This window comes from Pogona vitticeps, chromosome 1, assembly GCF_051106095.1.
Source record: "Pogona vitticeps strain Pit_001003342236 chromosome 1, PviZW2.1, whole genome shotgun sequence".
NCBI lineage: Eukaryota > Metazoa > Chordata > Lepidosauria > Squamata > Agamidae > Pogona > Pogona vitticeps.
This window is the reverse complement of record NC_135783.1, coordinates 244,812,409-244,835,894: the sequence shown is the minus strand read 5'-3', so window position 1 is coordinate 244,835,894 and position 23,486 is coordinate 244,812,409. Positions and strand designations below refer to the sequence as shown.

The following is a 23,486-nucleotide window of genomic DNA, read 5'->3' as shown; positions in this document are numbered from 1 at the left end:
CTCTGCGCTAAGTGGGTCCTATACAAGCTGAAATAATAAATATAGTCAGTCTACAGACAGCGAAATAGATTGTTCTGACAGACTCCTTATGGGCAGTATTTGACTGAAATCCTCACAAACAACAAACACAGAGCAGGCAAAATGAGCAAGGGTCTGTTTACAAAAGGCTGGGCAAAGGAAAAACAAACAATTTGAAGATTACAAAGTTGACCTATATAAACAGAAACAACATAACAGACATTCTCTGGATGGATCCACCCACATAACTGGTTGGTTTGTGAGGTGGCGTTAGGAGCTAGAGCAGAGTTTGGGGGGAAAAAAAGGTTACTCGTTGTACTATAAGACTCGAAATCTAACAGCCAGCAGAGCCACTGATCCAAAAGCATTTTTGACCAAGGTTTGGGCTAGGATTTCACAGCTGCTGTGATCCCCAGACCGGCTTCCTCGTTGTGTAAGACCTGCACCCTTACAATCACTCCGTTCCTAAGGGGCTGTCGCGTTGCTGTGTTTCAGCATGTGTAACAAAAAAAAAGCAAAAACCCTCTTTCAACACTCGTAACAAAAAGAAAGCAAAATTTCATATATATGTTAACTTTAAGACTAACAAGATTTCGTCCTGAGCTTCCTTGGACACAGGTTTCTATCCACGGTGGTACCTTTCAAGGCAGTTTATAACCGAAGCGACGAGCCTGCTGAGTTATGAGAGGAATCGTTAAACCCATATTCGCTATACAGCACCCATCTTTCTACACGGGTGGCCATTTTAACCTGCTTGTACGGCAATAAAACATCGCGGATCGAAAGAACGATTCTTCCCAGCGTCCCTTTCCTTCTGGCTCACGCCTGCGCCGTGGCATTCTTGCTGCCACGCATTTTGGGATCTGTAGTTTTTTCGACGACCCCTTCCCCCAGCCGGTCTACGATTGCCTCATTTCATCCCTGTTAATGAACATAGAGATACAAATACAGTGGACCTTACCGTTTAGAAGGAAAAATCCAGGTGTATTTTAGAAGCAATATTGAAAATGGGAACTGTCTGCAGAAACCAGGAGTCATAAACCCATGGTTTTAGCGCAACAGCGACTGTGCAGCACCGCGCTCCTTCTGAAGCTGAAATACAACATTTTGTGCTCTGTCTGGTCTTAATGTGTTTAGTCGTAAGAGTCCCACTTAAGGCGACCCTTCTTTGCCTTTTCCAGTTATTCCGAAGGGACTTTCCAGTGCTGGAGATGATCTGGGGCTCTTGTCACTTGCCCAAGGCTACACAAGCTGCCTCTTTCTCGCAAGGAGGCACAGGGGGGAATTGAACTCCAGTGGTCTAACTCAGTGGGCTATCCAGCCATTACTCTTAATACTGCAAATCAGATGCAAGGTTAAGGGCGGCTTGGATTTCCAGAACAACGCTCTATAAAATATCTTTCAGGTTGCAACAAAATATTAAGCAACCCAAGTCCCCCCCCCCAACTTCCAGCTCAAATACTTCGCTTGTAGCTCGTCCAGAAGCCCCGTTTGCTGTTGACTTCCGTGCAGAACTTTGATTTCCGTGTGTCGCGCGGGGCTTTTAATAAATGTCCCCACTAACATCTGAAAGAAGACAGATGATTCCTTTGTACTGTATATCGGTCTACGGTTTCTATTCTAGATCTAACTTCGCCCCTTAGATGCGGAAATAAAAGCAAACAAAACTACAATAACCACCATGCCCTGCGGCAACCTCTGAGACGCATGCGCAGAAAGCTTCTCCTTTTGTTGCTATGGGAGCCTGTTACAGGAAAGCTGTCAGGACAAAGTTTAGTCGGAGATCCTGCGTTCTTTTTCTTATTTCACGCCGGTGATTTGGAGGGGCAAGGCCGCCTTTTCGCGATCGTTGTCGCCATGGTGACTCTAACGCTGCGCCGGCCTGGCTAGCGATGCCGCAGGCAGAGGAAGGAGCCAGAGGGAAAAGCTCCGAGCCCCTGCCTGGGATGATGATGGCGCGCCCCCAGATCATCCACAGCGGCCACTTCATGGTGTCGGAGCCACACGCCGAGCCCGACCCGGATCCGGACTCCAATCCCGAGGGGGTCCTGAGCCCGGGGGGCTCCGCCGCTTCGTGCCTGACGGGGCCGGGGCCGGGGTCGAGGCCGGGGTTGGGCGCGGCGGAGCGAGAGAGGAAGGCCGCCTCGGGGGAGAAGTCGGCCCAGGCCGGGAAGGCCAGTGGCCGGGCCGGTTACGACTTCGACACGGTGAACGAGGGGACGTGCCAGATCTACCGCTACGGCCCGCGGAGCAGCGGAGCCCTCAACATCGACGCCTCCCTCACCAAGCTCTTCGAGTGCATGTCGCTGGCCTACAGGTGAGGAAGGGGAGGGAGGGAGGGAGGGAGGGAGGGGGCGGAGGGCGCAGCCCGTGGCTGGGGAGGCGCGGGGGGGGGCGGGCTAACTGGGGCGGGGGAGAGTGCCGTCCACCGTGCAGGGCAAGGCAGTGCCCGCTTTCTCTCCAGGGTTTGCCCTCAGGAGCACGCCGCCGGGGTTGCTTACCTGCTTGGCTCAGCTTAGAAGCAGCAGCTTAGCTGCCTTACTTCCAGTCGTTGCCTGAGCTTATTCTTCTAAGGCCGAAATATCTGATCCAGTACTGCCTGCCCACAGTGGGCGACCAGGTAGATGCCCAGGAAATGCTCCCAAGAAAGACATGGACGGCTCTAGCTGCCATCCACAAGCAGGCTGCCTCTGACGCTGGTGGGAAGGAACAGAGATCAGGAATCATTGCCAGGGATGCCCATTCCTTTGCAGAATCCCATTTTCAGACAATCCAACATGGTGGCCATCACTGCATCCTGTGGTATCGAGGAGCTGCAATGGAGAAGTATTTCTATTTGTCTTGAATTTTCTACCATCCAGCTTCATCATATGGCAGTGGGTTGTAATATTATAAGACGGAAAACACATTTCTTTCCCACTTCCTCCTCATGGATAATTTTATCCTTTTCTGTCACATCTTACCCTCTATTTGGAGCTAAGCGAAAGAAAACTCCAAATATTGTAATCTTCCAGTCTCTTGATCATTTCACTGCTCTTTTGTGCAATTTTTTTTCCTAACATATCCTTTTTGAAGAATATTGTCTGGTTGCTTAGTGTTGTAATCAGTGCTTTCACCTAGGGCATAAAAGTGTGTTTTGCATTTTTCTTACACCTCTATACTGCATTAAAGCATTCTAGTTTTAAAAGTTATTTTCTATTTCCACGTATCCCTTTCTTGGTTACACATAGATAGCATAAGTGAAGTTCGAAATTTCTGTTACTGTCATGTATGAACACAAAATAGCAGCCAGGGGAAGCAGACTGTTCAGAAACAGAGGAACATTAAATAGTTGAAACCAACACATTTTTCTATACTGTGTTTTTTTAAATGATGTTAAATGATAAAAGCAATAACAATAATAAACACAATAAAGAGTCTTCTTATCAGGAGAAAGGTGACAAAGGAAGGAAGGAAGGAGCTGAGGAAGGAAGGAAGTGTAATACAAATGATATTGTCTTAGCATCTATCCAATAAGATAGAGTAATGGACTATGTCTCAGGAGACTTGGGTTCAATTCCTTGGCTTCGTCATGGAATCTCACTGGGGGTGTGGGACTGGTAAACCTATTCCTTAAATCCCTCACTTACCTTGAAAACCCTACTAGGGTCACTATAAGTCAGTTCTGAATTTATGACACATAACAACAGTCTCAGCACCATCTGAACTATACATGTTAAATCTTTGGAATATAGGAACTTGCCTTATACTGAGTTAAATCCTTGGTCCACTTAAGCCAATATTGTCAAACTCTGACTGGATGAAATGGCTCTTCAGGGTTTTAAGCAGGATTCTCTCTTAGCCAGATTGGGACCTGTGGCATGCCTGCCAAGGGAGAGATTCCTGTTGCTCTCTTGCCAAATCTTTCTGGTTAGATTGTATCTTAAATACATGGCCTGCATTCACAATTAAGCATTTCTTAAACTTTGTCTGATTTGTTCAATTACTAGTCAGGTTCCTTAATCATAAACAAAAGTGTGTTCTCTTCAATATCTGGAAGCAGGTTGCTTTAAATAATAGAAGCTTATGTTGAGGTTGTGGAACAGTGGGTATACAATTGCCATGACTTTAGGTTAGACATGCACAAGGACTATAACTGCTATGCCTTCAAACACTACTAATGTATTATCAAAGAGCTGTTGGTAGGGAAAGAACATGAGAAAATTTGCCCACCATAGTCCATGTCTGTCATTTATTCCTATATGGTTAGACTACATGAAAACTGACAGAATTCTACAAATTACTAATTGTCTTGTCACAGGGCATATATTTCTGCCTCTGCTTCCCTTTCTTCATCCTAATGGAGATAATTTGCAAACTCTTGGGTGCCATTCTGATTACTAAGGTGAGGACTTGCCTGTTCTGCATACAGTAATTCAGTTTCAACTCTGTTATTTATGTTTATTTTGTTGAAACTGAAGGAACGTCCTAAAGCTTTCAAATTGGTTTCAATATTTCTGATGAGCAGGGGAGCAATTAAGCTGTGCAATGAAAGAAGGGCCCAGGAAAGTTATGAAATTTCCTTGAAGACATTTTTTAAGGGCTATGTAGCCAACTGTTTGGAATATTCATTGAGACAGTATTCAGACTAGATTGATAAGAAATCTGCAGTCTCCCGGTCACATATGGTGACCAGAGCTCTTGATTTATGGCATTGTGCCTCTTTCTTTCTTTTTTTTAGAAGTAACTTTTGACCTGGTTTGCAGAGATAAATTGAACATGTAATGGTAAAAACAATAACATCCTCTGTTTGAATCTCAATGCCAAGCCATCTGTCCTCTTCTGGTCTTTGGGCTTTTCCCCAGTTCTATAAATAATTAAAATGAACAGTGCTGCATTAGAACAAACTTTGGTCAGTGTTGTGTCCCTGAGTGATGTTCAGCACTCAATTGTAACATAGCAAAGACTATCCTGACCCTTAAAAAAAAGAGATGTTTTCCACATAGCATTTTTGCACCATCTCATTTAAATACTTTGACTTCACTTTTCAAGGCAGAAGTCCTGCATAAAGTAGCTTACAATATTTTGACCTATTATAAACAAAGAACAATAATTAATTATTTTACAAATTCCTAATTTTGTTGCAGTTTTACAAGTAAAATTCCAATAGATAGATCAAGCTGTTAGAATGTATTTCTCATCAGTATGTTAGCAACAAAATAACCATAATTGTGACTATATGTAAGCATTATCTTTTTGTAAGGGAAAAAGGCATGGAGCAACTTTAGGTCAAGAGAGGGGGAAATACCCTGTGAAGCCATCTTCAGTTATTTGGAATACTGCTTTCCTTTTGTCTAACATTCTCAGTAGAGATGACTAAGTGACAGTGACAAAGGACTTCTGGCTGGGAAGTTTAAGGAAGCCTCTAGGTCTAGACTAAAATCTGGGGCAGTGAGTGCTTGCAGTAAGGAAATGGCTTCTAGTTTTATTTCATTATCTCTTTCTTTTCCCTTTAATGGGTAGATACAGATTGCCCTGGATATGTTAACGGACATAGTTTTAATGCATTTCCTTTTCTATAACTGCCTAGGTTGTCACATTGGGAACCATGGCTTTATTTTGGCATCTCAGTATCAACATATTTACTAAACTATCAAAGGTTTTTGCAAATTCTTGTAAGTAATGTATTATATTTTTGATCTTTTCAAGGCTGTTTATTAGCCATGTAACTGAGGTATCAGCCTGGCCTTATTTACCATTGAGACACTCTCAGACTGGAGTGATTTTGACCAAGGTCCTGTGGGGCGAGTAGAAAAAGGAATGTGGATTCTGACCTCTTTGGTCTTCATGCAGTTGCTCAGTGAAATAGCTGCCAGGTTTGAAATGTTCGAGAGTGCAAGGAGGTGATTAGAGAATGTACTTTGTTACACTTGCCATGTGGGATGTTGGTGAGCATTCACGTGAACATCAGAAGGGTACGATGTCACTGTGTCTTGATTCTGATTAGACAGGGAGAGGGAGCAGTATGACAGCTGCTAATGTCAGCTTGAAATCCTGAGAGGTTGGCTTATTAGAACTAATTTTTGCCAGGTAGCAGATGATATCAAGGAGTATAGATAGGGCACTGTTCTTTTTCTAACAATGAAGAGAAGAAACAACTGAAGTAAATTCCCTGTACAAGTTTTTTCATCATTTCAGTTACTTAAATCAAAACTTAATTTGTGTGTTAGAAAGAGATACTTTTACTGATCTAGGTAATTACTGTTTGCAAAATTCATCTCCTTTACTTAAACATGTTTCGAATCGTCCTTGTACCATCTGCCTCTGAGTTGTTTAGTTTAGTGTATTCGGGAAGGCTTTCACGGCCAGGGTAGTTTCTGTTCAGAAATATTTGTCCAGCACTTCTCACAACGGGGGTTCTGCTACAGTAATGGTGCTGGCACCCGAAAGAACACCTCAGGTAGAAGAGTAGAAGCATGCCCTACCTGCCACCTAAATCTGAGTGCTCCTTTCTTTCTTTCTTTGATCAGGGCCATAAGGCTTTCCACACAGAAATTCACATTGATCGTGTCATTTTTATTGCAAATTTTTTTCCTGACACGTGGAGGTACAACAGAAGAACAGGAAGAGAAATGTATGTAGAAAACTGTGTTAGTCTCAGGGCAGAGCTTCTGGGATCAGCAAAGCTTCTTTTACCTGTTCATGACCTCTAGTTGTCTTTCCATTTGTGATCCCACTGCTTCTCACTTCTCTCTCCATTTGCCATAAAATCCAAAGATGAAGAACCAATCATCCAAGCACTGATAGTATCTTTGTAGAAGATGAAAATGTTATTAGTTTCCTTTGAGCACATAATTTACTTGCTCTCCTTTTATTACATAGAATAGAAAATACTGTGGCTATATAGTTGGAAACACCCAGTGTGGTGTAGTGGATAGAGTGATTGGCTAGGACTCTGGAGAACCAGGGTTCGAATCCCCACTTGACCATGAAAACTCATACAGAGAATGGAACTGGTAAAACCACTTCTGAAATATCTCACTCACCTTGAAAGTCTTATTAGGTTTGTTCCAACTTGACGGGACGTAAATAACTTATATTGTCAGGATTGTTAGAAAAATATTTGTACCTATTATATTTTGGCTTTTCTTGCTGTTCTCAGGTTTGTTGAAAAATCCAGTTCCTCTTGAAAACAAGATATATTGAAAGTACTACATTGGGCTTTGTTTCTTCATTTCTAGTGGGAAAATTGTCTCTCCCAAATGGAAGACCTTTAAGGGGCTGAAGTTGCTACAACGTGACAAGATCCGCCTCAATAATGCCATTTGGAGGGCCTGGTATCTGCAGTGTGAGTACCGTGTAACAGAGTGATGTCAAGCGCTGACATGTTCATTTTGTTTGAAAGCAAGTGTTGTCTGTTAGCTTTTTAGCCAAGGGAATTATTTAATACAGAATTCTGGAATATAAGCAAAACATCACAAAAGCAAGAGTCATGTACTTAATAGCTTCTGGAGACAAAGTTATCTTGTAGTTTGTTGGATACTGAAATCAGAGTACAGTGGTACCTCAACTTACAAACGTCCCTACTTGCGAACAGATCCTCAACTTATGAACCAAAAAAGAAAAGGAAAAGAAAAGAAAAAAAAAACACCTTTCCTGACCTTTTTTTTTGACATAAGTTCACCTTAGGTCAAAAGAAGAAAAATTTTAAAAAATTCGCCCCCTAGTGGTAGAGTACGGCTTAACCAGCTTTGCATTAGTTCCTATGGGAACTAATGCCTCTACCTACGAACAGCACCTCAACATACAAACAACAAACAGCAGACACAGTGCATTCCTATGGAAAAGTTTGCCTCGACTTACAAATTTTTCAACATACAAACTTAATTCTAATACGGGTTAAGTTCGTAAGTCGAGGTAGCAAATAAGCATTACGTTTGAGTCTGTCCGAAGCTACGCCGAAGTGCTCAACTCTCTTTCATTCCGATCACAGATGTGGAGAAGCGGCAGAACCCTGTGTGCAACTTCGTGACTCCGCTGGAGTGCAGCGATGTAGAGGAGCACTGCAAACCTGAGGTGAGCAGGAGTTGCATTTGAGCCTTGCTGGCTTGTTGTACAATTTTCTTGAGTGACTCCTTGTTGTCCTTCTACTTGGCAGGCTGTCATCATGGAGGGAAAATACTGGAAACGCCAAATCGGGGTTGTTATTCGGGAATATCACAAATGGAGGACCTTTTTTCATACCCGAGTAAGTTCCTTCCCCCAAAATATGTACTTTGTGCACCCCCTTCCCCTCCCTGGTGCTGTTTTGTTCCCAGTTGTTGTCTTGACATAAGTCTTGTTAGCATCAGCTGAAGGTATATGCTAACCTTGTCCTAAGTGGGCCTTGGGAACCAGGCAGCAGAAGCTGGTAGCCATAAAACTAGCTGGTATTAGAGTTATCTACTATCTGGCTTTGTGTTTTACTTTGATTGATGTCTTAGCTAATAGATTCATATCCCTGCCTGCATTCTGCTGATAGCATTTTTAGTCATTCTGCTGATAGCATTTTTAGCAAAATGCTCTTGGATTTCCATTTGGCAAGTAGTGTTTGATTTCCTCTGTTGTTCTAATGACTGGATTTAAGGCCAAATTGTCATTTGGTGAATGGTGTGGCTGCTAAAATAAAAAGTTTAGAAGGAACCGCTACAGCTGCTGTAACTTTTCCTCTATCACACTTATATCCTCCTCCCTGTGATGGGTCTTTGAGGCTCCAAGTTTGTTTGAATGAGCTAGCTGTGAAAACACAGAAATCGAGAAACTGGTTCTTAGAAGTTGTTACTTACAATTATAGTTTTACTTTCTCATTTATGAAAGGTAACTAAAAGAATTGCTTCAGACAGAGAATGCTACAAACCCTGGAATACCATCCACTTTGCCATCACCTAAATACCCACAACAGAGCATAGGACAGGAACACAAGTTTATACTAGGATCATGTGATATCCCTCTTTTACCATTTGATGAAGTCATATCCTGCACCCAGAAATAAAGAGTATTGAAGTTTTCATTAAATTGCAGTCATACTGTAACTTAGTAATGTATGTCTGATTGTAAAAAGCAATTACTTACAAGTAAATTTGTATTTGTAACTAATTGCTTCCAAGCTCTAAATATAGTAATTGAATCTGTGGTGATCTTTACAATCCTGTTGGTTCTGTTTTAGGTCCAAAAGAAGATGGACAGATCAGTCTATGGTCCTCCTCAGGTGCTGTTTCAATGTTCCATTTGACCTTGTTTTTCCACTGCACCCTATAGATTCCCCTCCCTCTATAGCAAGAAACTGAAACTGGAAATGCTTGCAGTTGTCTGCAGCTACTTAGCAATCCAGTCTTTTCCTGCTTGAGTGTTCTCAAAGGTATGTTGCTGCTCATAGTTCTTTTTCCTTGATTTTTGGATAGAAAGTAGCTGATGCTGTTCCAGGGGTGGAGCTGAACAGTGAAGTGGCAGGTGGGAGCCCCATGGACCTTGACCCTTTGCATGACCTGGAAGCATTTCTGGACACCATTTACCCCAGCCGCAATCTGTATGGTGGCCCAAACCTACGAGGCCTTGGTGAGTAGCTTTACTTTGTGCTCTTCCATCCATCTTGGGATCTGCCCTCTCCTATCAAGTATCACATTTGAAAGCCTTCACCTCTGTTCCCAGATATTCATAATGAAGGCTGTCTTCTTAATTCCTGGTGGTAGAGAGCCTTGCGTATATCTTCATAATATCTTAGCTCTGGTTAATACAGTGATGGGCAATACTTTGCTGTATAATAGAATGGCCAGTGAGTGATACTTTCTTGTTTTATGCCCTCAGCTCACCAGGGTAATGCAGACATGATCCAGCCCACCCTGACTCAACTACACCCATTCTTTGGAGAGGAATTCATGGACACCTTAGACCCCATTCATGGTAATATTACAGAGTCATCAACTTGTATTGCCTCTCCTGTGGGCCTTTCTGTTCAACACAACAAGGTTGAGGAAATTAGGTGGTGGGACTAATTTTGTATCCGTAGGAATGTTTTGAGTAGAATCAGTGTGTGCAGACCCATCTCCATATTTGATCATTTAAAATTGGTCATTTGTATACTAAAACAGTGCAGTGTAGGTGTGTATTGTTGGGATCTCCTGATAGGCTATAACTCCCTGTGATGTGTACCTGGATAGCAAAGCTTATTTTCCTAATATGATGTAAGGATTGCCTTTAGTTTCTTGAAATAGTATTGTGCATATTTTATAAATCTTTCTTTCTAACTTTCATGATTTGCGGGAAAACAGTGGAAAATGTGATAAATGTTTCTCTTCCTCTGCACATCTTCCCTGGTATTAAAATCTACCATGACAGCCCTTCCTCTGCTGTGTCCTATTGTAAGGGATTGCACATAATGGGAGAGAGGACCTTCTTAGCAATGGCACCTCAATTATGTGGATCGCCTTCCTGTAAAAAGTCTACCTGACGCTGATAGTAGTCCCATTTCAGCATGGGACTTGGTGATTATCTGCCAAACTTTTAGATATTATCAATCATTGTTAGTTTTAGATTTAACTTCATTGGCAGTATATATTGAGTTATGGTATTTTGCTGTTTTATTGTTTGACAGTGATACCTTTTTATGGTTCTTGGTTTTGCATTATATTGCACCCTGAGATCTATTGATATAAGGCAGGTTAGAAATATAGTCCAGAATGCTGTTGATGATTTACTCGTAAGTTACATTGTTTAGCTCATGGTGTTGTATTGACTCTAACTAATAATGCAGTGTTCACATTATTAGGTGTCTGTCTGTTTTGCAAACTGGGGCTTATCTTATAATGTGCTCCCAGATTACGAAATGCTCTCCCTTGAGAGGCTAGGTTGGCTGCCTTCCTCTTTTCCTTCTGGCAACTGGTGAAGATGATCTTGTTTACACAGGCTTTTAGCAAATTTTCATCAGCCGTGCCCTCTTGCCCAGAGTTATGTATAGAAATTGGGTATCCAGTTGGTGGTATGATTGAGCATGACTGTGATCCAGTAGAATCCCCATCTTGCACTAACCTTTGGGTTCACAGTCACACATTTCACTCAGGAAAGGTTGCACGAAGCTGCAGCACTGTGGCTCCCATGTTTAAACCAATCTTCCCTTCTCACTGGTTTTCTTTTTCTCCAACCTCTCTCTTTCTCTTTCTGCCTGGACTCTTAGCAGTCAGCCTGGCTAACTTTCCTTTCATCTTTCATGGCCTCCAGTGGTTCAGCGTTGCTTCATGTGCCACTTCTATTTCTCCTGACTTCTTTGAACTTCTCTTATCAATTCCAACAATCACTACAAGGAAAGGTAACCTGAGTAGGTTTTTCCTCCTACATATTGGAGCCCTGCCTGTAATCTAGTGTCTAATACAATCACTGTAGTTCAGTGCAGAGTTTGTGATCAGTGTTGTAAATGTATATGATTAGAAAGGTTTGAGGTCAGCAGGAAAGCATATACAAAAATGTTGTCTTGTCCCATTTCTTCATATTAAAGATCAAGACAACCACTTATACACATATAGTCAATGGCTGAAATCCAATGGTAAGTTTCAGCTAGAGTAGGCCCATTGAATCATTAGACCTTACATAGGCGTTTACTCACCATTCCCCACTGATTTTTTCATCATTAAGGATACATAAAAAGGTGTAGATGTTTATGTTCAGCACCAAATCAAGTGACTGCTTTAGGATTTTGAGAATATGCATTATATAACCCCAGTATTTTTATATAGTGTATACCTACATACCCACTATCTTCATTTTCTGATCCACCTAGGCCAAATACTACAATGCTGTTTCTGAGGACAGCCTGGAGAAATTCTGATTATTCTTTGGTTAAATATGTAAATACTGTCAGTTGCTTTTAATTTTTCGTGTTCTTCTCTGACTCCAGCCAACATCCCTTAAATTTCCTTTTCTTTCCACAGAATTCATTACTTCTTGCCGTTCCCAGCCTGCAGTCCAGGTAAGGAGCAGCGTTTAGCTTACTCTACTTTTTTATAGGGACGTGGTGGTGCTCAGGTTAACCCGCGGAAGCCTCTGTGCTGCAGCGTCAGAAGACCAGCAGTTGTAAGATTGAATCCATGTGACGGAGTGAGCTCCCGTCGCTTGTCCCCGCTCCTGCCAACCTAGCAGTTTAAAAGCATGTAAAAATGCAAGTAGATAAATAGGTACCACCACGGTGGGAAGGTAACGGCGTTCCATGTCTAGTCGTGTTGGCCACTTGACCACGGAACCTGTCTTTGGACAAAACGCTGGCTCTATGGCTTGGAAACAGGGATGAGCACCGCGCCCTAGAGTCGGACACGACTGGACTAAATGTCAAGGGGAACCGTTACCTTTACCTTACTCTACATTCTTAGGTAGCTCCAGCCTCTGGTGTTTGTTGCAACATCGTGGTCTGTGCTCACTTCAGGTGCTGTGAAGCTTTTTCTTAGCATTGCAAAAAGTAGGGGCAGGGTGAAGCCCCGCCCTTGTAACTGACTTCAGTGTGTCTGCATGACTTCTGGTGTAGCTTCCTCTAGGTGGATTCAAGTTTGGACTGAGAAGTTGTGTTTGACTTGTTCTTTTTTCCCTTTAGGCTCCTACACTGCTGACAGACGCAGCTGCCTTGGGTCAGTGTGGCCCAGATGTGGCTCCAGTTGCCCTTGGCGCCAAGGAACTTCCACCTCCCAGAGACCCTCTCATCCCCCTTCCAGTCTCCCTGGATGTAGAGCCACCGACGCCTCTGAACGGACAACAGACTTTCTTGCCATTTTTCCCTACCTCTCCACCAAGAGTCAGCCCACCACCACCCACGCCTCCTGTCTTGCATGTTCAACCTCAAACTACCTTAGTTTTCTCTGTCATCACACACACAGGATCAGAAAATAACCCCTCACTGTCCCCATCTTCACCCAGGAGCACTTTTGCTGCACCAACGTCAGCTCCCGCAGCCAAGGGTGGGAGGGGCAGACAACTACAACGAATTGCTCCAGCACCCTCCTCTGGTCATCAGGCAGCACCGGCCTGTCCCTCTCTCAGTCACCTGCTTACAACTGGTAGGTGGATTTGTAGACACCTTTTAGATTCACCTACTCTTTGTTTTTCACTTTCTGCCATTGTCTTATTCCTAGACCTGAGGCTATTGTAAGCCAGCCTTCTTCATCGCTGCCAGCCTTGGAGAAGCTAGGAAGGGATTCTTTGGAGGTCTCACTAGAAATGGAACTCTCCATTTAGGCATCTGCATGGATTAGTAGTCTTTATTTTCACCTGACTAGCTTATCTGAAAATAGACTTGAAATGTATAGATAAGGCTATAACTGTTGTATAGGAAAAATAGAAAATAAGATTGAGAGAGAATATTTTTGTTACTCTAAAATTTGAGCATTGAGCAGCAGTGCCAGCATGTGATGATTGTGAGAAGTTTTTACTGAGATCTGTGCAACGACTAGTCCACAGGCTAGCAGAATTTTTTTTGTCACAAATGAAACAAAAAGTTCTATCTAGATTACACATCCTAATCTAGATTTAAAAACACTTTCTTGAACTAGACCTAAACATATGTGTAAGCATATGTATACTTAGACACAGTAAGTACACCAAATTTACTCCCACATTTCTCTGCTGCTGGTTCCCTTAGGTTTCAAATGTAGAAGGGGGAATTTATCATCTGCCCACATTCCTGCTTTTATGAGCATTGTGATGCAGTGGTTAAACTGCAGTGCTGCAGTGAAGACTCTGCTTATGACCTGAGTTCAATCCTGGGCTCAGGTAGCCGGCTTGAGGTTGATTCAGCCTTCCATCCCTCTGAAGTTGGTAAATAGAGTATCCAGCTCGCTGGCAAGGCCAAGGTGTAGCTTGCATAATTAAAAATTATAAACCACCTGGCGACTGCTTTAAACACTTTGGAGCGGTATATAAGCAGCACACGTTGCTTTTCTGCTTTGCTTTTATCCACTTTTGTGTCTCTCCAGATATTGATTTAAATGGGTAGCTTTCTTTGCATGAGGTCAAACAGAACCATCTAAATAATAACTGTAGATAACTCAGTAGTTTAGGTATCTGGCTCAAGGCTGAGAGTTCAGTTCCCCACTGTACCTCCTGTGAGTAGACCCAGCCTGTGAGGCCTAGAGCAAGCTGCACAATCCAAGGATGCCCCTAGAAGGAGGGAATGGTAAACCACTTCTAAGGATTATGTACCTGGAAAACCCTGGAAAAGGTTGCCATTAGTGAGAATGGACTTGACAGCATGATTATTATTTTATTATTATAAACATGAAGGTGCTCCTGAACCTCACTGTTATAAAATAAATAAATAAAATGTAAAAATCTTTATCTTTGAGGTTAAAGTGAAATGAAAACTCTTTTAAGATGCAAAGTTCATCCTTTACAATACATATTGAGAAAAAAGTTTTAAGTTTTCTCTCCCCAGTTTTTATTCATAGTCTGTTGTCTACAGGTTGTCCACAGATTTGCCCAACTCAGGCTGAAATCCTGTTGCATAGCTCCACCTGTGCAGGGGGGATGATGTCATGGTTAGCAGCAGCTTGCCATTCACCAAAGGCTTCCTTTTTCGACTTCAGGCTGCTCATACCTCATATGCAATAAGACGACACTGAGTGCACCCCAAACTTGAAAAAAATAAATCTTTTAATCAGTGTCAGTCTTCTGCTGTCAGTGATGCTATTTCCATTGTTCAAGTAGAAGTAGCTGAAGAGGATTTTAACTACAACATGGAACAGGTTCATTGTGGTTTTTAAAAACTGCTTTGAGGAGGTGTAGTAATAGCAAGGAATCATTCAAAGGGTAAAAGCTCTGCTTAACAAAATTCCTCTCCCATTTAAGACATAAGACATAAGAAATTTATTTGTCATTGCGCTCACAAGTGGGTGCAACAAAATGAGGTGCTCTTCCCCAAGGTAAAACTGGACAACACTACAAAAAAAAGTTAAAATATACACAACTTTCACCATCCAAATATAGATTTATATGCCTCTGTAAAGGTACAGAACTCCTTAAATCCAGTTTTCCATATCTAGCAGTTGTGATAACAAGTAGTTGCCTGGCTGAGCAGTACACACAAGAATGTTAGTGGGAACCAGTGATTGTGGGCTTCTGAGCACGCTTGCAGAGGAATGCTTTGAAACAATGACACTTAGTAGCTGCTACAAGGGCTAAGGTTCCACTCTCTTAAGTGGCAATCCTTGGCTTAGATTTTTGGCTTTGCTGGGTGGGATTTAATGGGGCAGCAGGTTAAGGTAAGCAAATCAGTGTAGATTGCCCCATGTTGAAGCTAGTGCTGAGCATGTGTAACTAGAGAGTGTGGGAGATGTTGTTGACTGATTGGCCTCTCTAGCCAATCATGGGGAGGGGGGCATGTGTAGACTCTGGGAAAACAAGAACAAAAAGAACTCTTTCCCTCTCTCATCTCTAGGTCCTGCCCCAGTGCCCCTCACTTCAGTCACAAACTCTGTACAGGTATGGAAACGGTCTGCTGCCATGTTCCGGAAAGGGTAGGATTGTGCTGTGTTGCCTTTGCCACCTGCTTCTGCTTCTGCTTCTGCCCCACATTATCTGCTCGGAGGCCTCCAGTTGATAGTGTTATTTTTACCTACTTGGGCTGACAGGCATGGTTTCTTTCCCTGTTCTTTGCTGGTTTCTCTCTCTTAATCCTGCCTGTTTACTCCCACAGGTGTGTGGACCCTCAAAGCTTCCTGCTAAGCTCATACCAAGCTCATCCACTGCAACAGATAAGTCTCCTCAGCCCATCTCTTCTGCTGCCTTCCCTGCCACCGGTAAGCAGGCTAGGGAAGACGTGAAGTCACCTGACATCTCTTCTTAGCAGTATCGTATCTGAATCTGCTGAACTAAACTGATAATTTTCTCCTACAAAAAGCGGAGAAATTAGAGGGCTAGCTATCCTTGACAATTCTAACCAGTAGAGATGACTTGGTTGAGGAAGTGGCAGGAAGGGGCTCTGGAAAAGAATGACCACATTTTACTAGAATTCTTGATTTGGAAGGAAGTCAAAGGAGAGTGTAGCCACACATATATACTGGATTTTTTAAAAGCCAATTTTAATAACTTAAGACAGTGGTAAGTAATGTCCCATGGCATGAGATCCTAACAAAAAAAGGAGTCCAAGAAGGGTGAGAGCTTCTAAAAAAAGGAAGTTCTAAAGGCACAACTAAAAACAATTCCAACAAGAAAAAAGACAGCAAAAAAGGCTACTGTGACTTCACAAAAAGGTCAGACAGGACCTGAACATAAAAAAGGACACATATAGGAAGTGGAAAGGAGGCCAGGCCACAAAGGAAGAGTACAAACAAGTAGCAAGGAATTGCAAAGATGACATTAGGAGGGCAAAAGCTGAGAATGACCTGAGGCGAACTAGAAACACTAAAAGCAACAACAAAAAAGCATTCTTCAGGTATATGTGTAGCAGAAGACAAAGAAAAGGCAGAAGTGCTCAATTCCTATTTTAGATTTTCCCCAGGGGACAGACTATGACCTTCCAGACAAATGTCAAGCATGAGTGAAGGAGACAGGACTGCATCTGGAGATTGATACACAAATAGTCAAGGAATACCTTACTCCATGAACGAGTTCAAATCCCCAAGGCCAGATGCATCAAGAATATTGAAGGAACTGGCTGAAGAACTCTCAGAACAACTGTCCATTGTTTTCTTGAAATCATGGGAAATGAGTGAGATGCCAGATGATTGGAGGAAGGCTAATATCCCTGTCTTCTAAGGCAAAAGGGGGGAACCTGAGAACTACAGACCAGTCAGCCTGACATCAATCCCAGGGAAAATTCTGGAACAGATTATAAAGCGGTCACTATGCAAGCAGTTAGAAATAAAGCAGTAATAACTGGAAGCCAACATCAAGAACAAATCCTGCCAGGCTAACCTGATCTAATTTTTTTAAATCAGGTAACCTCCCTAATAGACAGAGGGAATGCTTTAGACATAGTATACTTCAGCAAAGCTTTTGACAAAGTGCCTCATGATATTCTGATTAGCAAGCTATCTAAGTATGGGCTGGATAGAACAACTGTCAGGTGGGTACATATTTGGCTACAGAATCAAACTCAGAGGGTAATGATCAATGGCTCCTTTTCAAACTGGGTGGAAATAACAAGTGGGGTACCCCCAGAGCTCAGTCCTGGGCCCTGTACTCTTCAACATTTTTATTAATGACCTGGTGCAGGGAATGTTAATCAAATTTGTGAATGACTCAAAATTGGTAGAATAGCTAATACTCTGGAAGACAGGGGAAAAATCAAAATGATCTGGATAAGCTTGAGCACTGGGCAGAAAACAACAGAATGAAATTTAACAGGGATAAGTGCAAAGTTACACCTGGAGAAAAGAAACCAAACACACAGTTACAAGATGGGGGATGCCCTGCTCAGCAATACTAAAAGCAAGAAGGATCTTGGAGTCTTTGAAGATTATAAGCTGAATATGAGGCAACAGTGTGACGTGGCTACAAAAGAAGCAAATGCTATTTTAGGCTGCATGAACAGTCGTCTCCAAATCCCATAAGTTCCTCTCTCTTCGGCACTGGTTAGGCCTCATCTTGAGTTCTATGTCCAGTTTTGGACACTGCACTTCAAGAAGAATGCGGACAAATTGGAATAAGTTCAGAGGAGGGCAACAAGGATGATCGGGGGCTGGAAACCAAGCCCTATGAGAAAAGACTGAAAGAACTGGGCTTGTTTAGCCTTGAAGAAAGAAGACTGAGGAAAGATATGATAGCACTTTTCAAATACTTAAAGTCTGTCATACAGAGGAAGGGCAGGATCTCTTCTTGATTATCCCGGAGTGCAGGACACCCAACAATGGGTTCAAGTTATAAAGAGCCAGATTTTGGTTGAATATTATGAAAAACTTCCTGTTAGACCAGTATGGCAATGGAATAAAGTACCTCAAGAAGTGGTGAGTCCTCCTGCACTGGAGGCACTCAAGAGAAATTTTGACAGCCATCTGGTAGATATCCCTTGATTTGTATTGAGCAGGGGGTTGGACTCGATGGCCTTACAGGCCCCTTCCAACTTCATTATTCTATAATATTTGAATCTGATGAATTAATCCACATGTCTTACCAAGGTGAAAATGGACCATGATCTTTAAGACAGAACCTACCATCCACTCTTCTTTTTTTTAATCCTTCCAGGTAGCAGAACCAAGGAAAGAGCTATGGATAAAGTAGTCAGCAATCCCCAAGATACATACAGCCATCAACGCTACACTGCTAAGGTAACAGGAGTAACACTATGCACACATTTTCATCTCCCCAGCACAGATCTTGAACATGGGACAGGAGACCTGGCTTTTAAGAATGGAGCCAAGGGTTAGGTACATACGTGGAAGTTTCCTATTGTCTGAAATCTAGCATCTCTTGCAGGGAAACTGCCATTCAAGTTTTACGTCTTCTGACTGTGTCCGTCGCATGATCATCAGCTCCGGCTTTAATACTCTTGCTAATCTGGTGCTGCCAGGATCTGATCAGACAAATGCTAAGGTATATATCTCCTCTTTGCACCAAAGAAAGGAACAGGCCATCTCTGCCATTTGTTATCCCTTTCTGGTTCCTGTGATCTTACTGGAGTTGTTCTTGCTCTCTTTACCTTTCTACCCTAGTTTACTTCTTTGCTCTTCCTGCAGCTCAGTAAAGCTATGCTTCTACAGAAGAGTGTGGCCTATGTTGGAAGGTTGCAGCAAGAGCGCAGACAAACTCAGGAGACAGTAGAAAGTCTGCGGAGTGAAATTGAAGAGCTGAGCACTGCCATTGAGTGAGTTGCAATCCAGGCATAAGTGTTAGAGTCACCATTGGATTAGGGCAAGGGTTAGAGATTCATAGGTGAAGGGACATCATTTAATCGTGTGTCTTTTCTGTTTCTTGCAGTGAGTTCCAGCGCCAGCTTCCACCTAGTGGAGCCCCTGTGGTGCCACCTCAGTCAGATCGAGCTTCTCAACTCTATGAAGAATATGTGTGCCGACGCACCTTGCAGGACTGGCGCTTTTGGCTTGTATCCACCTATGTGGGACAGGGTGATTTTGGGGGAAGCAAAAGGGAAACAAGTAAGGGAGGGCCATGAGATATGACATGGTAGAAAAGCCCTGCCAACCATTAAAAGAGGATCCTTAACGCCTTCCCATGTGCAGTTCAGTGTGGTGATTAAGCCATTGTTTGAGAGCTACAGCAGAGCAGTGAACACAAGCAGTGTTAAGGAATTCCACCAATCAGTATTGAACTGGTTGGAGCAGCATTGTACCCTACCCGTCTTGCGTCCAGGTATGTGTGCCTTTAAAGATGGATTAGAAAATATAGCTACTGCAGAATGTTGCAGCCACATGACTGGAATCAGAACATCTGAGCAATTTTCAGGAGTGGCTATGCTAGTTGCCAGTACGTTTCTAGGCCCAGTTCAATGACTTGCATTTAGCCTACAAAGCCTGTGGCTTGGGACTCCAAAACCTGACAGAACCCATTATGAATTGACCTATACCTTGAGATCAGCATCTATCACCATACTCTTGAGTGCTTCTTCCAAGAAAGTGACGAGAAGGCCTTTTCAGCTGTTACCCTCCCCCGGCCCCCGGCTGTGGTATAATTTTCATAGAGAGGTCTGTGTGGCCCTATCTTTATAATGCCAGTTTACAATATTCCTCTGCCCCCACATTTCATGGGTTATGATTGTCTGCTTTTAAAAAAAAAAGCATTATGTCAATTACTGTATTAGCCTCATGTATTGTGGCAGAAGTCAGAATCGACTTGATAGCACACAATTATTGTTGTTGTTGTTGGTGTAGCTTTATATTACAGATGGTATTTTTATTCTTGCTTTTAACTTTTGTAGATTTGATAATTACAAGATGCTTACAGTCAGCTTTAAGGTTTTTTTAGAAGCAAATATCTAATGAAATGAACTGCTATTGCTGAACTCCAAAATCTTGATTATCAGTACACTTTCCTGCTTTGCTAAGCTATGAAGGTACTAAGGACAATTTTCTATCATTTGGATAGTACAGTATTCCATTTCATGTCTTAAAGCCAACATTCCTGGCATCCTGGCTTAGCTGTGACTCTGGAATATTGGCTGAATAATCAAAGCAACCTCTTGGTCAGAAAGCATCTGGCTTGGATATGCTTCTAACCCTTTGCTTTTTTTTCTTACAGCTATCTCTGGCTCTCTACTAAAACTCAGCAAGATCACATCTATATTGACTCATCCGGCCCGTTTGCCTGAGCAAGCCCTACAGGCAGTGTCTTGCCCGCCACACAGCAAAGGCAATAGTTAGGATGAAGACTAGGTTCAGTTATACGTGGACATCGTCACACTGCCCAAGATAATGCTACGAAAACCAACAGCAGGGACTTATAGCTCAGGGATTCCTTTATCACACAAAGAAACTAGCCTATGTGATGGTATTGGGGTTCTAGGGTTCCAGAGCGAGAAATCTCTGGGGATTTCACTTTGGTGCTGGCCACCTTCTTAAGTCTTGCTGCTGCAAAACAAAATGTGGACTTCCGATAGTGGAGTGGGAGATGCAACAGCACAGAGTCAGAATGCAAATTAAATCTTTAGAAGTTGGATACTGGGCAAGGCTTTACCATCTTTTGGTTGGAATTGGGGATGACACTTGCATTGAGTTCAGTGTGGCCTCTGTTCCTTGTTTTCCCATTAGAGGGCAGCACAGTGACTCTTCACAATGACATGCTTGCAATGTTGCAGAGAGGTCTTTCCCATCTGTAGCTCAGGGTTCTACTTGCATTTGTGTGTTTATGACCACTTCATAATCTGTTTATGATGTAGGAAAAACACAGTGGGTGATATAGGCTGATGACAGATTTTATCTGTGCAACCCTATCTGTGAGTCTCTCTTAGATGCAGTTCATGTATTTTGGTGTTCTTCACTCTGATTCAGAGACCTGCACAGTAATATGCTATTTGAGGGCATCTGCTGGATTTCTACATAAGGACTGAAGGCTTTTAGCACTTAAAATTTTCATAATGTCTGCTTGGAGGAGGCTGTACAGCTAGGATGAAAGGTTTGAAGTACAGGGACTGATGAGGACTGTTGATGGGTTGGGGCATTTTCAGATTGCAGTTCCATACATTCTCATTAGAAGCAAGGCTCTTCAGTGGGGCTCACTTTCCAGAATGGTGTAGGACTGCAGTCATATCTGTTCTTCTCTAGCCCTTGGCCTTGCACGCACACACACACACACACTGTATGTGTCTCTCCGTTGCTCTCTGTCACAGACTACCTTTGTATACAATTGTAATCTTACAGGTACAGAGTCAAGCCATGTGCCATTATCTCCATGCTTTTCTTTTAGCTTCCTGTTAGGGAGCAGATGTTGCAATATCTGAATGTAGGCTAATACGGTTGAGGAAAATCAGTGACCACTGATCCATGCATCATCTCCATAACTGCAGAACCTTGAGGTGGAAACTAAATTAGCTCAAAATGTTTTAGCACCTGAGATAGAAAATACAAATGTATACCACTCTTTTGACCACCCTTTAATTAATATTGGCCACAGCCAAAAAAAATTTATCACTCTTGAAAGGGCAGGAGCTCAGTTAGAATGTAGCATGGTGTATTTGCATACCTCTTATTAAGAGGGCCTGGTGGGTAAACCTTTTCTACTTAATTCCTAATGATTTCTTTCCTGATGGTATCTCAAACTGAGCAAGAGACAGTTGCCTTATTGTATTTCATGGCAATTCCTGATTGCAGTGATAATCAAACAGGAAATGGACTGCTTCAAAGAGTTTGCGTGAATTTACCTGAAGCTTATTCATTACTAACATATCTTATCTCTAGTATTAAGACATCAGCAGAGAACAAGATACAATCATGTTGTATGACAAAAGTTTCTTTCTCAGAAGCCAGGTTTTAGGGTTTTAAACTTTTTCTTCCGGCTTGCGTGTAAAGTGTATATGCATGTGTATGACAGAAACCATCTCTTAAACTACAAAGATGAATTCGAGATTGCGTTTGGCCCCTTGTTCATTTCCACTGATCTCTTCTATACTGTATCTTCATTTTGATGCAGGCAAATAACCTCCAGCCAGCAGTAAGCCCAAAATACTAATCCTTTATTATAAAGTGGTAGTGTGATGGCTTTCCACAGCTTCAAGCTCAGGTGGTGCCCTTAGAGATTCCCAATATACAAAAGCCACCTTCAGCCCTTATATCTCAACCTGCTAATTACACTTTTTTTAAAACTCCAGATTAGACTGTTGGCCTTGACTTGCGTGGCTGACACTAAACTGGCTTAGCTCCTGTATATTCCCACATTAATATGGTGGTGGTAGTGGTTGTAAGGGGTCTACAGACCATTGACAACTTGCATGTATTGGATGATAATGTACCAAATACCAGGCCTTTTTGCTGTTTGGAAAGCAGCCATTGAAGGGAGATTCGCTGTGGAAAAAAGTTTAGTGAACAAATTATTGCTACCTGAGCAATAATTATGTATCACTTTCTTAGCTGTTTTTTTTTTAAATGACAGTATACTTGATTGTAATTTTCCTGTTTCAAAATATATTCAATACATGCTTTCAGTTACTGTGTTCCTTTTTAATTTTTTAATTTCAGATGCTACATTCTTGTCTGTCTTAAATATGGTTCTAAAATGTATTTGAGTAATCTGTAATTAGTGTTCATTGATGATGTCATCTTTCTAATTTCCCTTTTTCTGCACTGTATTTCCCTTCATGGAAGACTGGCGCACATTGCTACTACCTAATTCCTGCTTTTTATATCTTCACAGAGACGTTTTTAATTTTTTTAAAATTGTTGCTATTACAGGTTTTCAACAAATGTATATTTTGTGTTGATTTTGTGGAGCAACAGTCTAAGTTACAGCTCATGTCTTTGATAGTGAATTCAAGCTATGTTCTCCACTGTTCCCGTGATGCTTCACAAGGCCAGAAAACCAGCATTTGGGTATTTGAATGGCCCCTGAATGCATGATGCTAGCACCTGGATTACAGAATCTTCTGCTTCAGCAATTGCAGATGATTAACTGCAGCCGAGTGTATGTCTACCAAACTGTTTATTAAGCCTTTTCCCAATTTCACAGTGGAGAAAATCTTGCAACTAACTGTAAAATGAATTCATAGCTGATGCTTATTACTTCTGAGCACCTTTACTGGTGGCCCAAGCATCTTTGCATTTTGTTGTTCATAAGGGAAGCAGTCTATATCACTTCAGCACCTTTTGCTATGGCCATTTGGCCACTATGAAATGTCCTTTTGTCTGTACCATTTCCGAAAGGTTGCCTGCTTGAAGACAAGTGGGCTGATGTAGCTTCAAAGCATGCTGTGCTAGCAGCTATGATAATGGAAGGAGGAGGCAATGAAAAAGTATTAGTATGGCTTGTTCCTGATGAGTAGCAGGTTCACTCCAGTTTGATATTCTTTTCCCCTTAGCCACCACTATAAGGCTTCT

General features: G+C 42.2%; 1 protein-coding gene across 2 annotated transcripts; it reads left to right on the top strand.

The window, feature by feature from the left end:
• Positions 1–768: 768 nt before the first annotated feature.
• LOC110085667 (MLX-interacting protein) lies at positions 769–22,597 on the top strand. 2 transcript variants are annotated; one of them, XM_078383495.1, is made up of 18 exons: positions 769–2,335; positions 7,239–7,345; positions 7,991–8,073; positions 8,156–8,245; positions 9,203–9,244; positions 9,438–9,591; positions 9,841–9,936; positions 11,207–11,338; positions 11,958–11,995; positions 12,611–13,070; positions 15,446–15,489; positions 15,704–15,806; positions 18,193–18,275; positions 18,424–18,540; positions 18,684–18,811; positions 18,925–19,048; positions 19,185–19,314; positions 20,200–22,597. In XM_078383495.1, the coding sequence occupies exons 1-18, from the start codon at positions 1,911–1,913 to the stop codon at positions 20,319–20,321; spliced, it is 2,478 nt and encodes an 825-aa protein (XP_078239621.1). In that variant the 5' UTR covers positions 769–1,910; the 3' UTR covers positions 20,322–22,597. The 2 variants fall into 2 exon arrangements, with proteins under 2 accessions (XP_078239621.1, XP_072841488.2); XM_072985387.2 differs by lacking the exon at positions 11,207–11,338.
• Positions 22,598–23,486: the final 889 nt, after the last annotated feature.

Coding starts and splice junctions, on each gene's coding strand:
- LOC110085667 (XM_078383495.1), top strand. CDS start 1,911: ATGCCGCAGGCAGAGGAAGGAGCCAGAGGGAAAAGCTCCGAGCCCCTG. Junction 2,336..7,238: donor TGCATGTCGCTGGCCTACAG/GTGAGGAAGGGG, acceptor CTTCATTTCTAG/TGGGAAAATTGTCTCTCCCA. Junction 9,937..11,206: donor CACCTTAGACCCCATTCATG/GTAATATTACAG, acceptor CTGGACTCTTAG/CAGTCAGCCTGGCTAACTTT.